This window comes from Amblyomma mixtum, chromosome 2 (assembly GCF_055824585.1).
Source record: "Amblyomma mixtum isolate Tamu chromosome 2, ASM5582458v1, whole genome shotgun sequence".
Taxonomy (NCBI): Eukaryota; Metazoa; Arthropoda; class Arachnida; order Ixodida; family Ixodidae; genus Amblyomma; species Amblyomma mixtum.
In genome coordinates, this window is record NC_143013.1 from 283,825,456 (window position 1) to 283,851,508 (window position 26,053).

The following is a 26,053-nucleotide window of genomic DNA, read 5'->3' on the forward strand; positions in this document are numbered from 1 at the left end:
CGTCCATCTCGCGAGCGTCATGATCTTCGTGGACCTGATTAACGTTATGGTGTTCGAAAACGTATTGACCCTGATTGGTAAGTGCTGCACAGGTCATAGATTGTTCTGCGCAGCTGTGCGATCGGGTTCTGTGGTCGCTTTGTACACCACGGACAAAAATCCTCAAAATTCCAATTATCGCTTCTAGTGCCGCTTTGAATGTCGAGCATTATTGGATAAAAATTTTGAACATTGGAATATTATAAATATATTGCGATAACTATAACTACAAATATATTGCTATAAGAAAACTGCTCATTGTTCCGATGCGTAGCAAAATCTTTATCGCTTGCATCGAGCAGTGAAGACTGGCACAAAAACCTATGGGGAACGTTTTTGATGATAGAAAAAACAAAAAAAAATAATGCAAGCCTGTCGACTGGAGATCTTCGGATATATTGATTGTTACAGAGAGGTATTAAAATATACGAAAAAAAATATGCGTTCATAAATTCTTTCTCTTTAAAAAATGCTTTTGTCCTAACTGCTTGGTATGGTAGGCGTCATGCGTTGTCATAATGCCGTTCTTTGTGCGGCTGTATGTGACAGGCATCCTTCAGATTTCAACCGGAGCCGCACATTTCAAATAAGCGACAGAGCCATAATGAAGCAGTCACGCCACTTCAGTATGCGCTTAAAATAATACGGAACACCACAGGGGGGCAAAGCAGCAACGCCGAGACAGTGCATGCAGTGCAGCTTCGAACTTTTTTTTCTCTCTCGATGCTTTAATGAATGTCTCACAGACATGTGGTTGAAATTGACCGGAAGTGTTCTGACGACCCCTGCTTTTTTCAGCGGCATGCCATGCGCCTGTGCGCCGTCGCACGCTCCAGCGAGGCGAGGAAATAGCTGCGGCTGTTCACTCTCTCGCGTCGGGGCCCCGCCTGATTGGCTGGGGGGAACCCGTAGCTTTGGCAGCTGCGCACGAACTGAATGGAGTCATAAAAGGAAGAAGTTGTGGCACTAGCCATTTACGTACAAAAAAAAAAAGTTCCTCTTATTTCACCAATTTATAAAGCTATTATATTGCCACCTGGTGTGTACAGGTGTAACCTGAAAACACGGAATTAGTTGACTCGGGCACTCTTCGAGCTCGAACACTGCTTGTGAACGGAGCCTCGTGCCTTTGTTCCGTGACAATATGATATGATTATATTATATTAAGTAATATATCAATTTCTAAATTAATTATAAAACTTACTGAGAATTTTCAATCACCTAATTTATGGCAGGCATCGATACTGACTTTGGCCGGTGTAATTTTATGCTTGAACGATTTTCTTTCTCCCTCGAAGGTACCCCATTGTTTATAATTGAAATACTGTCGGGAAAGTAGCGTCAGTTCGTTCGGATTAGCTACGCATTTCGCGGACTGGAGCACACTGTTCAATCTCTGAGCCGCCGTGGTGGCTCCGTGAATTGGACGTTTCGCTGCTTGGTCCAAACGGATCCTATTCCGAGGACCAGAAACGCTCGTTTGAAAAACCCCAGGTGATCGCGATCAATCCGGAGCCCTCCACTGCAGAGTCCCTCATATTCCACGCGCAGCTTCCGAAACATTAAACCCCATATGCCTCCAGACGCGCATCACTACGTTTGGTTTGGTTTATTGGGGTTTAACGTACCAAAGCAACTCAGGCTATGAGGGACGCCGTAGTGAAGGGCTAAAGTGGCTGTTTGGGCTTGTTGGTCAGTGAAGGGCTCCGGAAATTTCGACCACCTGGGGATCTTTAACGTGCATTGACATCGCACAGCACACGGGCCTCTAGAATTTCGCCTTCATCAAAATTCAGCCGCCGTGGCCGGGATCGAACCCGCGTCTTTCGGGTCAGCAGCCGAGCGCCGTAACCACTGAGCCACCGCGGCGGTGCATCACTGCGCAACATCGCCTTTGCGTCACCTTGATGAAGGTTTCGCAAGTACTCGTTCGTCGCAGTTGGGTGCGACAACGAGCGAGAAAATTTCTCCAACTTTTATACGGCGCCCCTGAAAACAACGAATTCTGTTTTGCCAGGTCAACTTACGGGCTTGAATCACGATTAATTCATGTACTAAGATACAATTTCGCTTCGCCAAGCAGACGCCGAGGCGGCACCAACCTCCTGCTTTGACAGCCTATAGCAAGGTATAGGTTAGCCAACCTTGGTCCTACCGACACTAAAACCCACTCATTATTTTGAAAATCTGATTTTGCAGTGCTGTTACGTCTATGCCTCAAAAAATACTGCAAGGATTCTTCTCCTGCATTCCTATTCCATTCTTCACACAAAGCGTCATGTTGATGTTGCTCGCTACGGCGACGGCGGGTTACTGTATAGTTCCTGAATCAGTGAAGCGTGGACCCAAATAAGTGGGACATCCTTTGGAATAACTCGTTGAAGAGTCTCTGCATCTTCACGACACATTACACGACACACTGTATGTACAGCCGTGACTCATTGACTGTAGAACTGGCGCACAGGCGTCCACTATTGCACTGCACGCCATAAAAAAAAAGAAGAAAAAAGTACGCATTTTAAGGTTATTTTGATATACCCATAACTCTCACCCTTGCATACCGCAGAACGGTAATCACAGCAGCGAAGATGCATTCAGAGCGATGTTGAATTCATTGCGCCCTTTCATAAAAAGTCGCGAAGGTAAGGGTGCGGAAAGGGTGATTACGGTGCGTTACGCCCTTGAGGACGCATCTTAATGCGAAAACATTTCTTGCCTCATGAGCGGCGTGGACAGGATGCGATCCGACGGGCTGTGGACAGAGCGTGTTCTCATGAACTGGTTCGTTGGTTTATGGGGTTTAACGTCCCAAAGCGACTAAGGCTATGAGAGACGCCGTAGTGGAGGGCTCCGGAAATTTCGACCGCCTGGGGTTCTTTAACGTGCACTGACATCGCACAGTACACGGGCCTCTAGAATTTCTCCTCCAAAGAAATTCAACCGCCGCGGCCGGGATCGAACCCGCGCCTTTCGGGTCAGCAGCCGAGCACCATAACCACTTAGTCACCGTAGCGGCCTGTTCTCATGAACTGTCGACCATCCAGAGTGTATGATTTGTAATGATCAATAATTATTGAATGGAAAGTTTAAATGACCTAGTTACTAAATAAAGCAATTAAATAAACATGAAATTAATTTCACTTATTTGACAATTAATGGTAATTCGATCGAACAAAAAAAATGGTATTAATTCGTAATTAAAAATCAAGTATAATTGACGAAGTTAATTATTTAAAAGAAATTATTCAATTAAATCAAATAATTAATGTTTAAGTACCTAGTCTCATTAACTATTGAAATGATTACCATCAATGATTAATTAGATTACTGAGTAACAAAGGAGGCAACGGAACTGGAAATGCGAAAGTGCACGTAAGGAGGCTTAAGTGCAACTCTAATTCTTTTTAATTAAAGACCCGGGCCGTGCACGCGCTCTGCGCAGGCTTCGTCTCCGACTCGGAGGTGGAGCGGCTGACGCTCGCCAACGCGATGCGCTACCTCCGCCACTCGTGCCGCGTGGCGACCCGAGCCGAGCGAGCCGAAGCCCGCTTCGTGCCCGTCGACTGGCGCTGGGTCACCGGGCGCACCTACGTCAGCGACCTGCGGGGGGCCTCCCGTGCCGCCGCGATGCAACCGCCCGCCGCAGCCGGCCGAGACCTCGAAGCCACCGAGATGGGGGTATACGCGACGTCCTTGCCTCCTCCTTCATCATCATCATAATCATCAGCCTGACTACGCCCAGTGCAGGGCAAAGACCTCTCCCATGTCTCTCCAATTTAACCCTTTCCTTTGCCAGTTGCGGCCACCGTATTCCCGCAAATTTCTTAATCTCATCCGCCCACCTAACTTTCGCTCGCCCGCTGCTGTGCTTGCCTTCTCTGGGACTACATTCTGTTTCTCTTTAGGAGCATCGATTACCTTGTCTTCGCATTACATGCCCTGCCCAAGCCCATTTCTTCCTCTTGATTTCGACAGGGTTGTCTTTAACCCGCGTTTGTTCCTTCACCCACTTTGCCCGCTTCCGGTCTCATACGTCACACCCCTCTCCCGCCCCCCTACCCCTTCAGTCACGAAATATTATCCACTAAGGGGAGCACTTTAACAATTTTAAACTTTTTGCACGCAACGCGCCAAGATTGCATCGGACATATACCCTTTCCCGCAGGTTATTCGTTATGCGGATTCTGTGGGGCCCTTATGCGTCCGCATCCTGACTCAGTACTGCTTACTGTATTTCTTTTGCTTTATTCCTGTCATAAGAAAATGAGATGGAGATTTTAAGGCCTTTTAATTCTGAAAACAAAAAAAGATATTTTCACGTCGGAGCGCTGCTGCTGAGACTACACACTCGCCTTGCCGGACGAAGTGTAGCGTGTTCGAAAAACCCATTAAGGGGACCTTGCGTTCTGCAGCGAGTGTCACTGAAGCTCATCGAGTGACACCTCGCGAATGACAGACACTTTGGGCGGATACCACTGGCTTAAAGTGACACTAAATGTGCCCGTGTGACAGGGTCTGATTATCGGATCATTTGCTTGTTACAGTTGGCCCGCAAAGTGATTTCACACCGTCTCAGACTGTCACTGTGATATCACGCAAACTGTGAGATGGCGGTGGCTATCGATAAGCCTATTCAATTCTTTCTTCCTCTCCTTCTTTCAGAATGACATTTTGAATGATATCGGCACTGGAGAACAGGAAGCCATCAACATGAAGGCTTACGAGTTTGCCATCGAAAATGCCATTCGCATACAGAGAGTGAGTAATTTTGTTTGGCTCGTAATATAGTGTATATACCACTTTGAAACCCGCTTTGAAGAACCCAGCCTCTTTTTTGGCCAGGAAAAGTAGTGTTTCAGAATAACAGAATGGGTTCTTTTAGCAGCAATCAGAAAAGCATGCAGATTATAATGCCTATACGTGGATACTGTTAGTAACGCGACTACCGTAGAAAATATCTAAAAAAAATAAAAGGAATAGATAGCGATGACGCATACTTGCACTTCCTGTGCAAAATCGTTCTAGCGACAGTGTTCAAATCGTCTGCTACTTCAAGGATGAGGTCTTGCAGTTTAGGTAAGTGTCGACCATTACATATTCCACTGTTTACAAATAAAGGACTTTAACGGCTGAGGTAACTAACGCATGTAGTTTCTGGTGCTCTTCAAAGTATCATGTAAAACGAGAGCGCAAGGAAAGTAAACCTCCGCGGCTACCTACTTAGTGATACGTTTGCTGTTCATGCATTTGTAGTCATTTGTAAAGGCACAGCATGTCGAACCATGCCTGGTGTGTGCAGAGTTTGGTATTCGCCCTGTACAGGTCAGCTACCAGAAACAGTACAGGTCGGGAATGATCCAGAGAAAGACGGAGGCCCGTCTCCTGGCCGCCTTGCAGTATCCCTACGAGAGCAAAACGTAAGCTCGCGTGTCGTTAAGTATCGATGGCAATTAAGCTTTAATAGAAAATCCTAGCTACGTTGCGATTTCTTTGTTCATGCACTACATGGGCCCAAAAATTTGTTCTTATCCTTGGCAGGTACCTCAACATCGATATGATAAGGCAACTGATAGCTGTGCCTCCCTGGATAAACTGGCTGGTAAGTATAGTATACCTCGTAAACGACTGAGAGCTTGGATATCTCGTTCGGTTCATGCTACCCACCACTTTATATAATAACTTTTGAACTTGAACTTGAGATTTATTTACCAGAAAGGCTGGTGGGTCACCTGGGCTAAAAGCTGTAATCAAACAGCTTGACGAGGCCCAGGCAACCCTTACAAGGCAGCATAGACGACAGCAATAAATAATAACAATACTAATAATAATAATGAAAAAAAGGTTAACATGAAATATTAATCTTTACAAAAAAATAAGAAACACTTACAAGTAGGTCAGTAGGAAAAGTGTGCAAAAACACTGCATTTTTTTGTTACAGATTGACACAAATCACATGAATAATGAGAATTTAAGGCATCTTCGTGAGCAAATGGAAGGAAACAATGAATGAGTAACTAGAAAATACTGTAGCGAAAACTGCGTTACAAATTGTAAAAAAGCTGTAGAAGTTGAACAGGTGTTAAACATTTGATGTGTTGATATTTGTTTAATATGGACGGTTGGTCTCGGGTATCTCAGATGAATTTCTTCACTCTTAGCTGCAATTAACTGCACTGTCCGATTTCATTTCACGCTTAAAGGCCCGAGGGCATTTCGAAAGGAGGAGCTACAATTACTATAAACCACGCATAATTAAAATACAGGCATAGTGAACAGACACATTACAAACTAAAATAGCTAAAATAATAAATAAATAAGATTAAGGAAATACAAGGACAGGGCAAAAATACAGAAAAAAACTGGCAGTGGTTTAGTTCTGGTTAAACCTGGAAGAGTGCGAAAGCAGCGTGGAGAGAGAGAGAGTGTGGCGATCGACGGAGAGCGCGCGGCAGCGAAAAAAAAAACTGGCTACTGCGCTGGCTACTGCGCCAGTTGCGCAGGCTACTGCGCCAGTTGCGCTACTGCGCATGCGCAACTGGCGAGCGCGGCGGCGGCACCTCTGGGTCACCCGCGCAGCGACAGTGGCGGCGCGCCAGCTGTGCGCCGTGTGACGTCATCGCTCCTCGCGCATGCGCAGTATGGCCTTTCGTCAGCACTGCGAAATAGCTCGGCGACTCGCGTATTGTTGCGAAAGCAACAATAATGCACGTGCTGTCGTAGGTACAGTTGAAAGTTATTGAATGATTAATGGTAAGACCGACCAAATGTTAACGTTTTCTGAAATGACCGGCGAGTTTTGCGCGATATGGTTTGGGGCCATTGTGGAAGCCTATTTCGTTTGGTAGGACATTCTACATGGTTATTGCGTCAGAGAAAAAAAGAACTCTTCAAGCTGAAGTACGGCTCTTGTTACTTATTATGGGGTGGTTGCGGCTAAGGCGATTGGAAATTTTGATCGGTTGTTTCAGCAGTGGGTGTATTGAAGCTGGACAGTAGAAGAAGCTGTGCAGCAGGCAAAGACAACAGATTATGCGCGGTTACTGAAGTTTAAGAAGGGCGATTGACTGTATAAAGGGGCTCTGAAACATCTTCCCTAGAGAGTAGAAAAACTCGCTCAATCATTGCATTGTGTTGCCACGAACACCAGAACCAAATCATACACTTCTACACGCAGCAGAGAACCCACAACACGCGCGAAAGTTGGCGAATCGTTTCTGGCGACTTTTTCATGCACGCGCCCTGCTCAGTTTCACACCCCTACGTATGCCGGTTAAGAGATGGCTATTGGTTAGAATCATTTAGACGTCACGCAGCTACCATGAACGCGGCCAGTCTGCCGCGTCGCTCCGGCGGGTCAGGAAGCTCCGCCTCTCGGGGAAATCCCGCGCACGTCTGCGGTGCACGTGGAGCCAGCGGAGCGCCGACCTTTCAGCGTACAAAAAGAGGAGAGAGAAAGAAGCCAAGACATAAACTCAGTTTTCGACTCCAGATCTCAGCTTCTACAAAGTGCATTAAAAAAGATTATGGCTGGAGGGTGTTCGCGGCGTGCCGTGCTTTAATATCCCAGGCATACCTCAACTTTATAGAGGGCCCTTTTTAGCGCAGTGATGCTGATTTCTTTCGAGTCTTGTGAGGAGATAAATCTGGCTGCACGATTTTGGATAGCCTCGAGTTCGCTGGTGAGATATGCTTGAAATGGATGCCAGATGGATTATGCGAATTTAAGTTTGGGACTGACGAATGCTTGGTAAACCAGTTTTTTCACTTCGCCAGATGCTGATTTGAGGTTTCGCTGATACAACCTACAAGACAAGGCACCCGAACATATTGTTTGGATGTGGGTTATCCAAGTTATCAGACGTAATCCAAGGGATTTATACGATGTTGTGGGGGCAACCGGGACTGCTGTATGAATGCTGAATTACAGTGCGTTTGCGGAAAAACGAGAACAGATTGGCAAATGTCCGATACTAAAGGCATCAGCCACCTGTCGCACCATGTGGCTACCGTGTCAGTGTCTTTTTGCAGTATAGGAGTCTAGCGGTGAGATGACGAATGAGGCTGCAGATAAAACACTTTCTTTCCCAAATCGCCTTACCTTGTTTTTTATGTTATAAACTGAAAGGTCACTGATGTAAATAAGGAACAGAAGTCAAAGTTGTCGCCTAACTCCCTAAACTCAGATCACAACGCGCGCTTATGCAGAAGTCTGTCCTCAAGAGCGGCAGCGGCGGCGACGACTTCGGCTGTGACGGCCTGGGCAGCGTGGGTGACTCGGGCGAAGGCGGAGAGCGCTCTTTCCAGATGAGCCTCCGCGAGCGGGTGATCGACCTCTTCGAGAACCCCTACTACGACCTGGTGCAGTGCTCGGTGACCGTCAGCGCCGCCTCGTGCCTGGCCGGCGTACTTCTGTTCTCCGCCCACGGCCAGCAGTACGAGCACACGGCGCTGGTCCTGCAGACGGCCTACTTGGCTGCCTTCGGCACTGAGATGTCCATCATGGTGAGCGCCGTCAGCAGCAGCAGCCGCTAGAGGGCCTTCGTTTACTCAACGTTTACTTCGTTTACTCAAGAAACAATTGAACACCTCATACTCAAATGTGATGGTATCCATCCTAGTGTCAATGCAAGCACAGTCACTCTTCCTGAGGCCCTAGGGTTTTAAAGATAACAATGTTAGCTAGTTAGTTAGTTAGTTAGTTAGTTAGTTAGTTTGTTAGTTAGTTAGTTAGTTAGTTAGTTAGTTAGTTAGTTAGTTAGTTAGTTAGTTAGTTAGTTAGTTAGTTAGTTAGTTAGTTAGTTAGTTAGTTAGTTAGTTAGTTAGTTAGTTAGTTAGTTAGTTAGTTATATGGGGTTTTATGGTGCATAAGCAACTATGGCTATCATGCGCCAAACACAAAAAATAATAATGGTCACGTAAATAAATCTGCAGTGGAAGTTAGTAAAAAGCGATTGGAGGATTGGTGGCTGAAAAGTAGAGATGTGACATGAGGTTAGAAGTGTAGGAAACCGTAGTGAAAGAAGATGGTGAATATTAACGAGAATTAACAACACAGTTGAACAAAAATAAAGAAAAAAAAGCTGAGCGTGGTGGATATTGCCACCACCCCGTTTCGAAGGGGGCGCTCCCATCCATCCATCCATCCGTCCGTCCGTCCGTCCGTCCGTCCGTCCGTCCGTCCCTCCGTCCATCCGTCCATCCGTCCATCCGTCCGTCCGTCCGTCCGTCCATCCATCCATCCGTCCATCCGTCCATCCGTCCATCCGTCCATCCGTCCATCCGTCCATCCGTCCATCCATCCATCCATCCATCCATCCATCCATCCATCCATCCATCCATCCATCCATCCATCCATCCATCCATCCATCCATCGGGTGGTTGGGGCTGGTGCCAATCCTGGCACAGGTAGGCGCATTCGGCCTCGTTAAACTTATTCATTACAGGACTCGCGGTTGCCGTATACACTCTCTCTACCTCAGAAGTAAGAAATTTTGAAGGGTCGATTATACTGCTCGTCACCACCGCCGCTCGGCTCGATTAAGCGTACATCCGTCTGTCATTGCTCGCTTTGCGAATGAAAAAAAATTACGAGCCGCCGCGGTGGCTCTGTGGTTATAGCGTTCGGCTGCTAACCCGAGAGACGCGGGTCCTATCCTAATTGCGGCGGTCGCATTTCGATGAAGGAGAAATGCCAGAGGCCCGTATACTGTGCGATGTCAGTGCACGTTAAAGAACCCCAGGTGATCGAAATTATCAAGAGCTTTCCACTACGGCGTGCGGTCAGCCCTTATAAAAATGGTCTATAGAAAGTCTATAGACTTCTTATCGACTTTACTGCCTTCCTATAGATTTATTTTTGTCTATTCATAGTCTATAGACAAAAATATACTAAAAGTGTATGGCCATAAATCTATAGATTGTCTATAGACTGTCAATAGCATTTGTATTGCCTACAGGTTGTTCTCCAGGATTTGTCTATAGAGAGTCTATAGACTTTATAGACAGAAGTTTATAGACAATCTGTCTAAAATAAAATTTGTAAGGGTGGAGCGCGCACGTCCGTCTGCGCGTGCTCCGGACCGACAGTGATCAGAGAGCGGCCGTGTCGCAGGTGTTCGTGTACGGCCAGCGGTTCGTGCGCATCGACCAGGACAATCTACTCGACCTGGTGTTGGTAGTCGTGTGCAGCGCCCTCTACGGACTACAGGTGATGTTCTCGGTGCTGGACCTTGGCTTCGACAGCGAGACCGTGCGTCTGGTGCTGGCCACGATGTTCGTCTGCACCATGCTGCTGCGTCTCGTGCACTTCACGCCGTACGCAGAGGTATTTCGTCGGCGTGGCAAATGTGTAATAACAATTCTACAGGACGGTAGGCTTCAAGAGGAAGTAATGGGCTCACAAATATACAGGAGCTCGGACGGTGGGGCATCGGCCTGATCCACCGGTACATGGACTCGATAATCTACACGGCGTACGAGACCGGCCTGGCTCTCATCAAGGGCGAGGAAGACGTGCGCGAGAACATCTGGAAAACGGTCGACGAGTTCATGGCCGACCAGATACGGGTCCACGCCGGCGAAAACCGTCTCGAGGTGCGTCTTCAAATCATCCGAATGGTTCGTCAGGTGGAAGCGTAGATGCAGGCTTGCCGAAGCACTCCTACGTCACCTTCATCCTCACCGCCTCCATCGTCATCAGTAACAGGGCTAATTCCATTGAGAACAAAGGCCTCTGTCAGTGGTGTCCTATCGTTCATGCCAGCTGACGGCCATCCAATCCCACCAAACACCTAGATCTAATTCCTCCACCTCAGTCTTCACGTTTCCTTAGTTGCTTGGTGTCCACTCCACCAAACTATTAGAACACCGGTTATATGTTCGGAGCATTCCATGTCCTGCCCCAAGTCCATTATTTCATTTCAACTAGGTAATAACAACCGATGTTGGTAACAGCGCCGTAGAAATAAGTGGTTGCCGAGCCTCGATTACGTACAACATGAACTGATGGGCACGTTACTTAAGCTTCGTGGGAGTTGCAGGGTTCGATCTCCACTGCCGCCGGCTAACCACGGGTGATACAATGGGTACAAGCTTTTCCGTGGCCTGGCGCTCGGCTTCTTTGGGGCGAAATGCTTGGGAAATTGGTTTTCGACCCCACTTTGTGTAGCGAAACACCTTATATCATGGCGCTACTTGGCCGAAGCTCATCATCAATATCGGCTCCTCGCGTTTTTTTATAAATTCAAGTTGCCGTCTTTCCTTTATTGTGACATGGAACATGTGCCTTACTCATTTATGCAGTTTTATTTGATATTGTATATACTTTTAAGGCTTTATGTACTATCGCGATGGAAAGAAACGCGAACAGACTGGAGCCTATAGGCGCTCTGCTGTTCGAATTTATTTTCATCGCGCTTTTACACATGTGGTAAAAAAGAGACGTTAGAGTCGTCCTGGAATGCATCACGGTCGACTCTAGCGTCTTTTTGCTACCACCGAAGTAAAATAGTTATGAAAAGAAATGCGAACAGCGGAACGCCTGTAGGCTCCGGTCTGTTCGCGTTTCTTTCCACCGCCCCGGTATATCAGTAAGTTACAGGTATTCATTGCAGCAGTAATAAAACCGTTTTGTAAAGGCCCTCTTACCAATGGAGTGTGCACGGTGTGCACGCGGAGTTCTCGCTGCCTGTACAAAAGAGTGCAATCCATCGTAAGTCTGGTCTGTTAGGTTCCCTGCCTCTGCTCCTCGCTGTCGTTTCGCGTTTAACCCTGTAAGCTACAGCCCTTCTCCCGGCAGCTTCTGCGCCAGGTGGTGGAGGTGCACAGCAAGTACCCGGGGGTGACCGTGGCCTTCAAGAGCCGCCAGGCCTGCCAGACCATCCTCAACGACGTGCGGCGACACATCGACGAGCTGCTGCGCAACGGGGCCATGGACACCGGCGAGCACAGGAATATGGCCACGGCACGTGTACTCACTACGCTTTGTTCTACACTCTTAACTGATGGGAGTAAAAAGGGAGTAGGCTGTCCTCACACTCTAAAAAAGGAGTAAAAAGGGAGTAATTTGTCCTCTAGCTCACACCGTTTTGTGTGCCGCGGCGCGGCCCGGCCGCGGCGGCTAGAATTTCTTTGGAGGAGAAATTCTGGAGGCCCGTGTACTGTGCGATGTCAGTGCACGTTAAAGAACCCCAGGTGGTCGAAATTTCCGGAGCCCTCCACTACGGCGTCTCTCATAGCCTTAGTTGCTTTGGGACGTTAAACGCCATAAACCAAACCAAACCGTTTTATAAAAAGGAGTGCAATAGAGAACAGCTCCCTTCTTGCTCCCATATAGGCGTATTAATGTTTAGAGTGCAGGCGCACTAGGGAACAGCTAGGGCCCTAGAGAACAGCTTACTCCAATTTTACTCCCATATAGGCGCACTCGTGTGCAGAGTGCGCCTATATGGGAGTAAAAAGGGAAGGGAGTCAAAACGAAAGGGTCCTCTAGCTGTCCTCTAGTTCACACCCTTTTATAAAAAGGGGTGCGATAGAGGACAGCTCCCTTTTTACTCCCATATAGGCGTATTAATGTTTAGAGTGCAGGCGCACTAGGGAACAGCTAGGGCCCTAGAGAACAGCTTACTCCAATTTTACTCCCATATAGGCGCACTCGTGTGCAGAGTGCGCCTATATAGGAGTAAAAAGGGAAGGGAGTCAAAACGAAAGGGTCCTCTAGCTGTCCTCTAGTTCACACCCTTTTATAAAAAGGGGTGCGATAGAGGACAGCTCCCTTTTTACTCCCATATAGGCGTATTAATGTTTAGAGTGCAGGCGCACTAGGGAACAGCTAGGGCCCTAGAGAACAGCTTACTCCAATTTTACTCCCATATAGGCGCACTCGTGTGCAGAGTGCGCCTATATAGGAGTAAAAAGGGAAGGGAGTCAAAACGAAAGGGTCCTCTAGCTGTCCTCTAGTTCACACCCTTTTATAAAAAGGGGTGCGATAGAGGACAGCTCCCTTTTTACTCCCATATAGGCGTATTAATGTTTAGAGTGCAGGCGCACTAGGGAACAGCTAGGGCCCTAGAGAACAGCTTACTCCAATTTTACTCCCATATAGGCGCACTCGTGTGCAGAGTGCGCCTATAGAGGAGTAAAAAGGGAAGGGAGTCAAAACGAAAGGGTCCTCTAGCTGTCCTCTAGTTCACACCCTTTTATAAAAAGGGGTGCGATAGAGGACAGCTCCCTTCTTACTCCCATATAGGCGTATTAATGTTTAGAGTGCAGGCGCACTAGGGAACAGCTAGGGCCCTAGAGAACAGCTTACTCCAATTTTACTCCCATATAGGCGCACTCGTGTGCAGAGTGCGCCTATAGAGGAGTAAAAAGGGAAGGGAGTCAAAACGAAAGGGTCCTCTAGCTGTCCTCTAGTTCACACCCTTTTATAAAAAGGGGTGCGATAGAGGACAGCTCCCTTTTTACTCCCATATAGGCGTATTAATGTTTAGAGTGCAGGCGCACTAGGGAACAGCTTGCTGCAATTTTACTCCCATATAGGTGCACTCGTGTGTACAGTGTACGCTCATCGTAGAACAATCGCGGTTTCCACCGATTTGTCCTTTCTGGATTGTGCTCGCGCTAAACATGGCACAAGCACAGAAAAAAAAGAATAACACGATATCGCATTGCCGCACGGTCTTATATGCGGTGGCTTCTTTAGTGTTTACTTTGTTTAAAGTATGTGAGGTCATGAGGCACTAAATTGCAACGACCGCTCTGACGTGACAAGGAGCAACTTGGAAAGGAACTGGGAAAAGAGCCAAGACAGCGGCCTACAGGAACCGTCATGTGAAGCGGAAAATAGGTCTAGCCATGAAAGAGTCATAGCGCTAATCGCATATAACTTAGTGTACATGGGCGTTGTTTCATCAGTGGCCAATTGCAGTGGCTTTAATTGCACGTCCTCATAACAAATCCATGCCGTTGTTCATTATTGCTCCGTTCTTCATAGCAGAGCCAAAAGCAGTTTGTAAAATACCTCGATTTTTTTATTTTTTTTTCAAAGCTTACCTTTTCCTCAGTGTGTCTCAATGTGTCAGTTTAGCGCTGTGTCTCGTCCCTTCTTCCCTCGTGTTTGTGCTATAGTGCGCTGCCTTTTCCTAGAATGTCGTGCCAACTCGCCCACCAGTCTACGCTATTCCGTCTACGCTTTTCCTCAGTGTTTTTCTTCTTTTTTTTTTTTTCATAGCAAGCAAAGATAACTGTCCCGCCTCCACGCGCAGGCCGCTCAGGAGGCGATGCAGCAGGTGATGTTCGCTCCGTGCAGTTTCCCGAGCAGCTACAAGCCCATCGCCGTGCTGCGCTCCGTTCCCTGGATGGGCACCGACCAGCTGAGGCAGTTCCTCGCGGTACGCGCATGCCTACACTGCATGAGCACGTGTCATAAGTGACGTATGAGTTAACCACTACGGCACAGTTTTGCGTATCCTCACTATGACTATGTCGGGAGTGCCCCTGGAGTGTTCTGTTATACCCGAAACTGCTGCAATCTCTCATTTTATTTCACTAATCCTACGTCCCAAGCGTAGACAGGAACGGTTCCGAGATCGGCGGTTTAATCTGTACCGCTTTTTTCACGAGAATGCCACACTAACTACACCAAAATGCGGCAATCGTGGTCTGCGGGCGTAATAATTTATTATTGCTCAAATTTCATTTCACTGCTACACTTCTCGCCAAATCTTTTCTATGGCTGCACGGCATCGTAAGAAAGCCGGACACGGGAAGGGATGCTGGTATTTGTACCCTTCTCATCTTCTTGATTGATTGATTGATTGATTGATTGATTGATTGATTGATTGATTGATTGATTGATTGATTGATTGATTGATTGATTGATTGATTGATTGATTGATTGATTGATTGATTGATTGATTGATTGATTGATTGATTGATTGATTGATTGATTGATTGAAACGACACTGCGAGCTCGCTTACGCCGCCGCCTAGCTCTTCGCACACCTTTCTCGCTGTAATAGATAAAGATTGCTAGTTTATCAAAACAGAACTTTTCATGCGTGCTCTATGTCTAATTCCAATGTTTACCGACAGTGTAATTCCATCTCTCCTGCTCTGCGCAGATGAGCATCCGTCCGATGTCGTTTGGACCCGGTGTGGAGATTCTACCAGAGTACGAGGACACACACATTGTCGTCACCACTTCCGGGATTGTGAAGGTGAGCGCATTAATTGCAGCGATGATCGTCACGCGCTCAAGCCTCTTTCAGGCTGTACCACCACAGCCATTATTCCGGAAGCCGCAGCGAGCTATAGCGCTGAGGTGTGTCTTTCTATGAGTCGGGTCGTAATTTAAACATGGTACGAAGAGCGCATGCGCGACGACAACGCTAGCCAGCTTTGTTTTACACTCGAGAAAAGACCGTCTTTCGCCCCATTTGCGTATCGACACATCCGTTGCACGCAGACCAACGTTACTGAATTCTGAAGGCCTCGTGTGTGACACCGCGTACCACCAGTAACAAATGATTTGTTATGCTTGCTCTAGCACTGCGCCGAAAATAATCGTCCGTTTTAGGAATGCGAATGCTTTCAACAGTATATCTGTGAACGGACACCGCAAAAAACCAGTCATGAGAACCATTGCTCTTCGGCATGCCAATCGACATTTGGGGGGAGCGGGAATGCCACTTCTCTGAAAGGGTGGATCTGTTCATCGGAATCATTGTACAGAGCGCACAAGTAAATAAAAAGATGAGCGTAACTCTCGTTTTCTTTTTTTTTTTCTTTTAACGCGCAGGTGTGCGGCGAGGTGACGGATAACGCTCACGGGGCCCTGCCCAACTCGGCCTCGTTCATGTACTTCTACAGCGACGGCTACTTCGAGGACTACATCATGGCGCCCGACATCGTGGGCACGCTGAGCATCGTCTCCGACGAACCCTGCGTCACCACGGTCACCGCCGAGACGGCCGTCAACGTGAGGGACTCAGCAATCACACCTGTATCGTTAGACGCTGCAGCCTCTTCCGAGCGCGCGCCATTTAATTAAACTCCCGTTATTCCCTCCCTCTTGAGGTTATCTTAGCCGTCCCTGTAAGCTCGCAGGTCGACCGTTACTCGTGATTAGGTGTTCTCGAGTTAGCATGTCGTAAAAGACGCGGGTTCGACCCTGGCCGCGGCGGTCGAATTCCGATGGAGGCGAAATTCTAGAGGCCCGTGTGCTGTGCGATGTCAGCGCACGTTAAAGAACCCCAGGAGGTCGAAATTTCCGGAGCCCTTCACTACGGCGTCCATCATAGCCTGAGTCGCTTTGGCACGTTAAACCCCAACAAACCCATAAACCTAAACCTCGTACACTCCATGGTTATATAATCGAAATTCGAATTTGCGAAACAGTCGGGGATCACCATCCTGTTCGTAATACCGGGTATGCCCTAAATCCGCGCTGTATACGTTATATACCGGGCTCAACGCAGGCCTACCTGATCCCCAAGGAGCGGCTGCTGGAGGCGCTGGAGGTGTTCACCTCGTGGCCCAGCTTCCGCTACCAGCTGTGGCACTTCATCTGCTCCACGCTCAGCACGCCCCTTCTCCAGTCGCAGCCCCAGTACCAGGTGAGGCAGGCGCACGTCCTTCGAGCGACGGTGGACGTTATATTGTTGAAACAGCAGTTGTGCCTGTCTACCGCACGAAATTGATAAGTGCAGTAACACTGTACACTCTTTTCAGAACAAGACCTCACATTAAGTTGCTAAGAGTAGGCTTCCGTTTATAGTGTCACGACGCAGATTCTGCCTCGTTTTCTGTGTCTGCAAGCGTTCTTGAATTCCCTGCACCCCCTCCTCTTCCGCTCAGCAGAAGAAAAAACGTGGGGGCCTTTTAATTAACCACATTCTGAAACAAAAAACTGCGATATCATTTAGGTTGCCTGATATGGTGTCTGCAATAATTGCCTATTCTTGCGATTTTCCCGTCAAAAGTCCAGTTGGAACCGATTCCGTTAGCCTTGCATGAATGTTTGAGCACCTTAAATTAGATCATCATATGAAATTATACTAATCCGGCTCACACTAATCTGCCTTAAGCCACCCACTATTCCCACTAATTTACCTTAATAAATTTTCTGGAGTGGAGCAACTTCTTAATTTTGGTGGTCCTCAGATTTTCAAATTGGGCGGTGCCCTATGATTGGCCCACTGGTGGTCATGTGGATATTGCGTCACTACCCACTCAATCACATTCATAAATCGCGCGGAGGGCTCATAACCCTCCTGGCGCAGTGGTGCAGCAGTTAAGCGATGCGCCACTGCCCCGGCTGGTGGCTTTCAAGCGCCGTCATCGTATAGGGCTTATCAGATCGAGGTTGCTCTTCCGGAGCTCCCGTAAGGTTCATGCGCAGCGCCATGGTGGGCAGGGGGCAAATGCATTGAATCTGGCAACGGTGGGCAGCTTGCTCACATTACGGTGAGCTGGTTGCCACTTGCCACGGTGGACAGCTGGTTGTGATGACGTCAGAAGGCCACGTGACTTCTCTCGCCCAATCAGGAAATTTCGCGACAGAGAACCCGGAAATTATATTTATAAGATGGCAACCTAAAAAAAAAGAAACAAAGCTGAATCCCGATTAAGCCCACGGTCTTTCTTGGAATGTTAGAAACGCCTATATGGACGACCGTATGACAAACGTATGAAAGGAACCAGGAGGAACGTACTGACACCACTCCTCACGCTACTAAAATGCTAAAGCTAGAACGATACCGTGTTAACTGCGCCAGCAAAGCAAAGGCAGTTTATCGGGGTTGCATCAACCGGCATGGCCACCTAAGGCACAAGCATGGTATGGTTCCAAATAAGGCATCGACACCCCGTACATCTGCCCAGACGGAGTGTTCTGACCAAAACAACAGTGGATATTTATCGCTGCGTGAGCAGTCGCAACTGACTGCTGAATGCTGAATTTAGTCATCCTATACCAAACAGACTCTCGGCGGCAACGCGGCGCCGAGCGAGAAGACGGTGTGCTGCCTTACATGTGTGCACGGCATCTCCCGTGTTGTTGCGCAGACGTGGCCCACGGAGAAGGTGAACAACCGGCTGGAGCGCATGCAGATGCCCGACCTGATGAACGCCAAGCAGTTCCACGTGAGCCCCGACATCGAGGACCTGCTGCTCATCCAGGGACGCGCCCTGGACGCCACCACCGAGATGGAGTTCGTGGCGCCGCAGTACATACCGCGCACCGTCACCAAGCTGGTCTTTCCCGTACGCCGCATACCCTGCACTCGAAACACAAATATGACTATATCAGTAAACTGTCCACTGTAGAACAGCTTACCTCCTTTTATTGCGAAAGCAATACTACTTGCACTTTCACGCCTTTGCCGTGCCGCGGCGGTGACCACCACTGACCTTCATTTGACCTTGATTGCATTAAATTGGATTAGATCAGACTGGATTGGACTGCATTGGACTGGACTGGATTGGATTAGATTACATTAGATTGCATTAGATTAGATTGGATTGGATAGGAGTTGATTGGATTGGAGTGGATTGAATTGGATTGGATGGGATTGGTTTGGATTGTATAACCGATGCATCACCACAAGTCTAACCACAAGCACCACCACCAGCTACACTACGAGCTGTACCATGGCGTAGGTACGGATATTGCTTTCGCAATTACCGGGCTTGACCAAGCTAAGCCACAGCGAATTTTTTACTCATTTCTGCTTAGAGTGAGCTCATGTATGTCCGCATCCAGAGTTATTTCTTTGATCATACCAGCTACGAAACTGCGAATCAAAATACAGGCAACTGCGGCCGCACAACGCTAATAGTATGCGCTTCAGCGGCAAGCTGATACCTAAACGGGACAGACTGAATTGTGCTCTACTTACTGCATAGTTTCGGATTTCGATACATGTGCTTTATAGGGAGCTTCGTGACTGTTGTGATTCAAGAACTCTTAACTACATGACCACTGCCATCGCGTAGATCCGTACTTACAGCAATTCTGGGCAAGGGGAGTTCTCGTTTAGGTGCCACAGCATTGAGTTCTAAAATTCAAGTTCCTCTTCCTTAGTGGCGGGGCTCTCTACAATCACTTTCTCGGAAAATGAGCTGAAGAAGCAATTGTGGCCACACAACGCTAATCTTATTAGTTTCATTAGCAAACCGACACTGAAACGGGGAAGACTGAAATGTGCTCCACTTACTTCAGTGCAGCTAAATAAAACAACTGCCAATTTTTTGTCATCCTCCGAGACGAAGAAATGACAGCGACATCTGCAGCGCCCCCCCCCCCCCCCCCTCCCCGTTCCCCTCTTCGCCATTTTTATTAAAGCGCCCAATCATTCTTTTGACCTACGAACGCATCGTATTCTCGGGACCACCCACTCCCAACTCCATTAAGATAAGAATCCTCTAGCGGCCACTGCAAAAATTACGGCTAGACATTCGACAATGATATTTCACACAGGAGACTTGATAAAGCCTTGCGAACGTGCAGGGTTGACCACACTTAGCGGGAACACTCTAGCGCAATTTGCGCAGCGCTGACTGCGGACGCTTCGCATAGATAGTGTGACCATAAAGTGGACAGGGCCCAGTAGAAACTGTCTGCAGATGGCCCTGGAATGCCACGCACTCAAGTGTTCCCGCTAAGTGTGGCGCATGTGGTCCATGCTTGAACAGGTCTTGTATGTGGTCATTACTATCAACTCGTGGTTCCTCTTCAGAATAGCCTGTGCAGGCTTCGTTTAACATCCCACCGAAGATGAAAAAAAACATCAAAAAGAGGACCGAAAATTACGCTATGTTACGCATATTACATGCGCCTGGAAATACTCTGAAAGAAGGTTCCGGATCGAATGAACGCAATGGCGCTTGAGGAATAGCGCGAATTAAAAAGAAATTCTTGAATAAACAGCGCGAACGAAGACGGGCACAAAAGACAAGGGAACGGACGACACAGCGCTGACTAACAACTGAGGGTTTATTGCTGATCATACAAGTATAAATACATAGATGTTTCTGGCGCGCTTCTGTTGCTGTTGTCACATTTATGTTTTTTTTTTGCACTTTGTATATATTTCCCTCTCTGCCGACATCTATGTATTTATACTTGTATGATCAGCAATAAACCCTCAGTTGTTAGTCAGCGCTGTGTCGTCCGTTCCCTTGTCTTTTGTGCTCGTCTTCGTTCGCGCTGTTTATTCAAGATGCTTAACCAACTAGCCCGCCAAAACGTGTTAACGTAAAAAGAAAGGCCCTGCTGGGACTGGGTTAGCGACATCGGCGTCTCCGGCTTCCAAATTTTCGGTAAGAGGAAAAGCTTTATGTAGGGAAGCTTATATTTTGCGCGTTAGGCAAGAGAGAGCTAGTACATGTTGGTGGTGCCTTGTATAGGTAGAGCGAAAGTTCCCCAGGTCCCTCGACATGTGCTATCACGTCACTTGACGTAGCCGGGAGAGAGGTTCAGGAGGACCGGCCAGGGTCGAAGGGCAGCTTGGCACGGGTTCGTAAAGCGGCGGCTATTGAGAGGTGCATGACATCCGAGCTGCGGGAACAGGCCATGGAGCTGGTTGCGTTGTCTACGCCGCTGAGAATACGGCCCCGTAATCATGGCTTGGCCGTGCGCAAACAAAACAGAAAGGAGCAGTCCGAATTTACGGCGTAAACAAAGTTCTTGTGCGGCCTGTGCTCACTGCTCAGTTTCTCTTTGTGATCGACATCGCGCAGACAGTCCTAAATCTACGAAACGTAGGCTGGAGTGGATCCGGTGTGCAAGAGGCTGTTTACTGTGGCCCCGTCACTTCGGCCCAGATGTCACGATGAAAAAAATCACTGCCCGGGCGCACCAGTCCGCAGTAGAATACTCCTTAGAAAACTCCTTAGAATGTGTAGCAGGACACTTACGGCACCTTTGATGGTCCATAGATCTGCAGGGGTGTGGACAAGAGGTCGTCTAGCACCCCAGGCACTGGGAATATCAGGATTACTGTAAGTGTCGTGCTACGTGGCTGGACAGTGAACATTGCGGGCCAGACACTTTTGAAAAAGGACTGTAAATGCTTAGGAAGAAGAGTCTGGCATGTACCTGTGTCTTCTTTCTTACCGTATGTTCCTCTTCGGGCCGGAATACTCTTTACGAACATGTGCCACAATCCCAACAGGTCCTTCAGGAAATAAATCACCAGACGGTGGGTCCCGCGTTGTCTGTCTGTGTGTTTCCCCGTCATTTGTTGTGTTCCGCAAAGGAAACTGCCGTTCACGCGCAGGGCGAGGTGTACAGCCGCCCCTGCCCTGTGATGGTGATCATCGCCAACCAGCACTACGTGCTGCCGGAGGAAGTGGACTGGGTGCTCCGGGAGCAGCGCCGCGGCGAAGAGGAGAACGAGCAGGGCGGCGGAGCCTTCCACTTCGACGAGCTGGCCTACCTCACCAAGGTGGGTGGGCGTGTCAAAATACTTACCGTCGCAGCCTCTTGTACTTTCAGCCTTCCTGTTGCTGTTTGTTATAAGCAACTTTTTAGAGCGAGCATACTTCGGAAGGCATCCCGATTTCGATGCAGATGAGGCAATGACCTTCAATGCTCCACAAGGTCAAACCGAGCTTGGCTGCGTAGTGGTTTGGCCCAAGCTATGATAGTATGACAGCGTGATCACATGACTATGACCAGTGGGTCCTGACCTTGACCTCTGACACTGATCTTTTACCTTGACCATGACATTTGATTTGAGACAGTGGGCACCGCATCGACAATGACTTTCAATGCCTCACAAGGTCGAATCGAACTTAACTACGGGGTGGTATGGCTCAAGCTATGGTAGTATGACTACGTGACCATATAACTGAACGTTGGGTACCTGACCTTGACTTTTGATCTCGACCCTTGACTCGTGATTTGAGACAGACCATGCTTAACAGAACTTTCGCTCGTATAACTAGGTTCAAGACACTTTGAACCCCAGCCATTTTTTTGCCTGCACTCTTTAGTTTTGACGCTTTTTTCCTTACATTTGCATCTACATGGATGAATCTCTTCAGGGCCAACGGCGTGGTACGTTGTAACCTAAAACTCATCGCAGTCCAAAGAGAGTGATGTCAAGGTGTGCCTGAACAGAATGATACACGTGGACTGGGTTTGGGTGCTGTCGAGGATTTTATATCCGCGGGCTATATATGATACAGCATCGCACAGTGGAGTCGAACCTACGGGCGCTATTAGCTATCAGGCAAGCTAATGTCGTGCGGATGTGAACGGGCTCCTCCGGTGCTATGGATGTAGTTAAATCATAGCTCTGCAGAACATCCCATTAGAGTGATGGCTACATTACTGCGCACGTGCAAGAAGGCACAGGTACATGCATGACAGCTCTTTACGCTGCCTGCGCGTACTCGTCAGTTCGCAAGTATCCAGTTGTGGACGACCGCATACAGCGACCCGCCGCGTTAAGTCAGTCCATGCACGAATCATCAGTTTACGTGGACACAAGCAGTACAGCTCCACTTGCTTTTTGAACCGTACTGTCTCGTTTACAGACAACGCTGTTATTTATTTTGTCGCCTTGGGTGTTATTTAAGAATTAAACTAACCACTAAACCAGAAAGTCAACAAATGTGACATTTAAACACCGCATTCACAAACGCTGCTCTTCCGTGATAAGACGATCTTTGGCAAGAGCGGCTTAAGTTGCCCGCTGCTGAAATTCAAAGCGGATTCATTCAAAGAGCTCCCCTATTGCGAAAGTCTATTGGATCTTGCAGCCGTTCTTGCCCTTTCGGTCAGCTCCTGAGGAACTTTCGGGTCTAAACTGGAGATCATTTCCTCTCACAGCTCAGCCGTAGATTCTTGTGTCCTTTCTATTCCGGTGTTGTCTTGGAAGACCGTACCATGTGGCGCAGGTCAGCTGCTATGCCACTGTGTGGGGGGCCTGGGGTAGGAGTGCTGATCTGAGGCATGTGCGCTTTCGTTCCCCTCTACCGACTGATGCGCTGGTGCCCATATGAGCTTTGCTTGCCTTTCGGCTCCCACGATGCCCTTCAGTATCCTGATGGCTGTCTGCCCTCTCCTGCCCCTGATGTAGTTCTTGAACACCTCTTGCGAATCCGTTACTATGTATATTCGTGTGTTTCTGAGTGGTTACTGCGACCGCAATGGTTGCTTCCTCTGCATGGGTTGGGTCTCTGCTCCAGACTGGTGTGCCATCTCTGGAGTTGCCATCCGAGTCTGTGACTAGCTGCTGTCGTCATGATTCCTTTAACCGGTCCTGCCGCGTCCATGTATAGAGTGTCGTTCTTCCATTGTTTGTGTATATGCCTCAAGCTCTGGCCCCTCTTCTTCCTGCGTTATGAAGGAGGACAAAGGGAAGGAAACGGGGGAAATAAGGAGAGAGACAGAGAGAGAACTGGGAGAAAATGAACCGCGACATCATGGTTCTACTTGAATGTACCGTAGTTTAGCATAGTCAGTATTCTTTTTCTTTTCTCTACGTCTCTTCTTTTGGTATGTTTTTTTTTTTTTGTTATGGACGGTGGCGGCCTAGCAGTGTGCCCGACGCACACCACTGCTACGAACGCCAGGACCGCGTATCCAAAACGCTAGGACAGGAAACCTTTTTTTCTTTGTTATATCCATACAGACAGGGCAACATTTTTCTTTCTTTTTCTCTGCCCGCACTGTAATATATGTTATATCCATACAATCGTAACACTGTCTAACGCCTCTGTAATGGCGCCGCGACAGTACGCCGCACTGGGATCGAAACGTTGCGCAGTTCATTTCTTTGGGGAAAGGAAATAGGCTGTCGCTCTTTGCATATTAGATACCGCCCCTTTCAAGCAGCTAAATTATACGGCGCCGAACGATAAATCAGCGTCATTCGTTTCCTGCCGTCTTCCGCTCTGCGTGGATTCCCGGCGCTGCAACGTTTATCCACCGGCGATGAGAACTTCCGCCGACAACTGCGCGGCACACACGCTTCGGATGAAAACAAGCATTTGGGTACACGTTGCGATAGTTAAACTCAAAGAATATTCCGTATTTACTCGAGTATACGATACTATATCAAGAATTACATAGATCTATCCCCCATCAAGCCTCTCATTGTTTTAGAACAGGTTCTAAACGCGTTTTATTTTGTCTACTCTTACAATCACTTACATCCCTCATCAGCACAGGCCTGCGAAGACTATCCTTGCGTTCTTTAGCCATTGCTTTTGCGTCATGCGCATTAAAATTCAGCCCCGCCGCGGTGGCACTGTGGTTACGGCGCTCGGCTGCTGACCCGAAAGACGCGGGTTCGATCCCGGCCGCGGCGGCTGAATTTCTTGAAGGCGAAATTCTAGAGGCCCGTGTGCTGTGCGATGTCAGCGCACGTTAAAGAACCCCAGGTGGTCGAAATTTCTGCAGCCCTTCACTACGGCGTCTCTCATAGCCTCAGTCGCTTTGGGACGTTAAACCCCAATAAACCAAACCAAACCATTAAAATTCATCAGCCGTCATCTTTTCCCTCTGGCTTTACAAACAGGAGCGGCTTGAGGGTAACAAAAAAAAAGATGTTAATGTATAGGTCGAGGCCCTTATAAAAATGATTGGGATCAAGCCAGCATATATTTATTTTGGCAAACGTAGCCAGGCAGCGGCGCTTGCTTTTTTGCCGTGTAGCTGGGCACTTAGGTCACCCATTAAACGCTAACCTTTCTCCTCACCTTTCGGGACATTTTGGTCCATTAGGCAATATATCCTTTCTAAGCAACACCATATAATCCTGGGTAACGTTAAGAGATCGGAAGCGGGCTAAGCGAGTGCAGGAACAAACGCGAATTAATGACATCCTAATCGAAATCAAGATGAAGGAATGGGCTTGAGCTGGGCATGTAATGTGAAGGCAAGATAACCTCTGGTCCTTAATGGTAACGGAGTGGATTCCAAGAGACGGCAAGCGTAGCAGGGGGCGGCAGGAAGTTAGGTGGGTGGATGAGATGAAGTTTGCGGGGATACGGTGGCCGCAACTGGCGAAGAACCAGGTTAATGGACAACTTGCAGAATAACGAGCGCGCTCTACAATTTTCCAACCAAAAACCATCGTACGCAGACGGCCTCGCATTCTTCTTCGAAAAGGGAGAGGAGAGACGTCCCTTCATCTGTATGGGAGGGGATTTTGTTGAAAGGACACAATAGAGCCGAGGCACGAACGAGAGGAGCGGGTCGAGACAGGTACTCGTCATGGGAATGCATCATTGTAACCTTTGCACAACTTTCCTTTGCACTCTACCTCGGAAGCTGGCAATGTCCGGCGGGGCTTCAGGTTCACGCAGATTTGGGGGCAGCCCCGCACACCTTTTCGAAGAAGGACACAGTGCAGGGCTGCTGACTCATCTCCCCTCGCGCTAACCAAGCGAAAACGTGTCTGTGAATGAGGATTTTTAATTTGAAAACATCTTCCTGTATATCAGCTTTCCCGCATTTTTGCAAGTTGTCCATTGGAGAGACATGGGAGAGGCCTTCGCCCTGCAGTGGGCGTAGTCAGGCTGATGATGATAATCCTCATAACGCAGCATCTTAATATTTAACTCTATTCGGTGTTTATACGCTGTTTGACACGGGAATATGTTGTCACTATGGGACTCAGTACAGAAAAAATACGTCAACTTGACAGGATAGCGACACTTGGGCGATGAGAGGACGTCTCAGGGCCATCGGCATGCTGTGCTGGAGCCTGCGTTATTTTAAGTTTAATATGTTCCAAAAGCTGTTTTTCGAGTTTCGGCTTAATAGGGGATGTGGACTGACGAATGGATCATCGCCGCTTTTTTCTTCTGCTTCCTGCAGGCGTATTCTACGAAACGGTCAGCGGAATCGGTGTGACCCGTGCAAAGCCCAAGGAGTGACGGAGCACAACACGTGTCTGCACTGCGAAGCAGGCATGAGCGAAAAGTTGCATTTCTGACACGGCCTATAATTTTCCTCATTCTCTCTTTATTTTCGTTTTTATATTCACTTTCGCTT

General features: G+C 48.1%; 1 protein-coding gene across 1 annotated transcript; it reads left to right on the plus strand.

Moving 5' to 3' along the window:
* LOC149364289 (sperm-specific sodium:proton exchanger-like) lies at positions 1-26,053 on the plus strand. Its single transcript, XM_089570070.1, has 15 exons — positions 1-77; positions 3,482-3,717; positions 4,702-4,797; positions 5,362-5,456; positions 5,578-5,638; positions 10,151-10,363; positions 10,450-10,632; positions 11,837-12,001; positions 14,304-14,429; positions 15,162-15,257; positions 15,839-16,018; positions 16,518-16,655; positions 18,106-18,303; positions 21,321-21,488; positions 25,877-26,053. Exons 1-15 carry the CDS (start codon positions 20-22, stop codon positions 25,910-25,912), a joined length of 2,049 nt encoding a protein of 682 aa, XP_089426196.1. The 5' UTR covers positions 1-19; the 3' UTR covers positions 25,913-26,053.

What these genes read in the sequence shown, in the direction of transcription:
- LOC149364289 (XM_089570070.1), top strand. Translation starts at nt 20, where the DNA reads ATGATCTTCGTGGACCTGATTAACGTTATGGTGTTCGAAAACGTATTG. An exon ending in CTCCCTGGATAAACTGGCTG is followed by an intron (nt 5,639 to 10,150) that starts GTAAGTATAGTA and finishes GCCGTGTCGCAG; the next exon opens with GTGTTCGTGTACGGCCAGCG. An exon ending in AGCTGGCCTACCTCACCAAG is followed by an intron (nt 21,489 to 25,876) that starts GTGGGTGGGCGT and finishes TGCTTCCTGCAG; the next exon opens with GCGTATTCTACGAAACGGTC.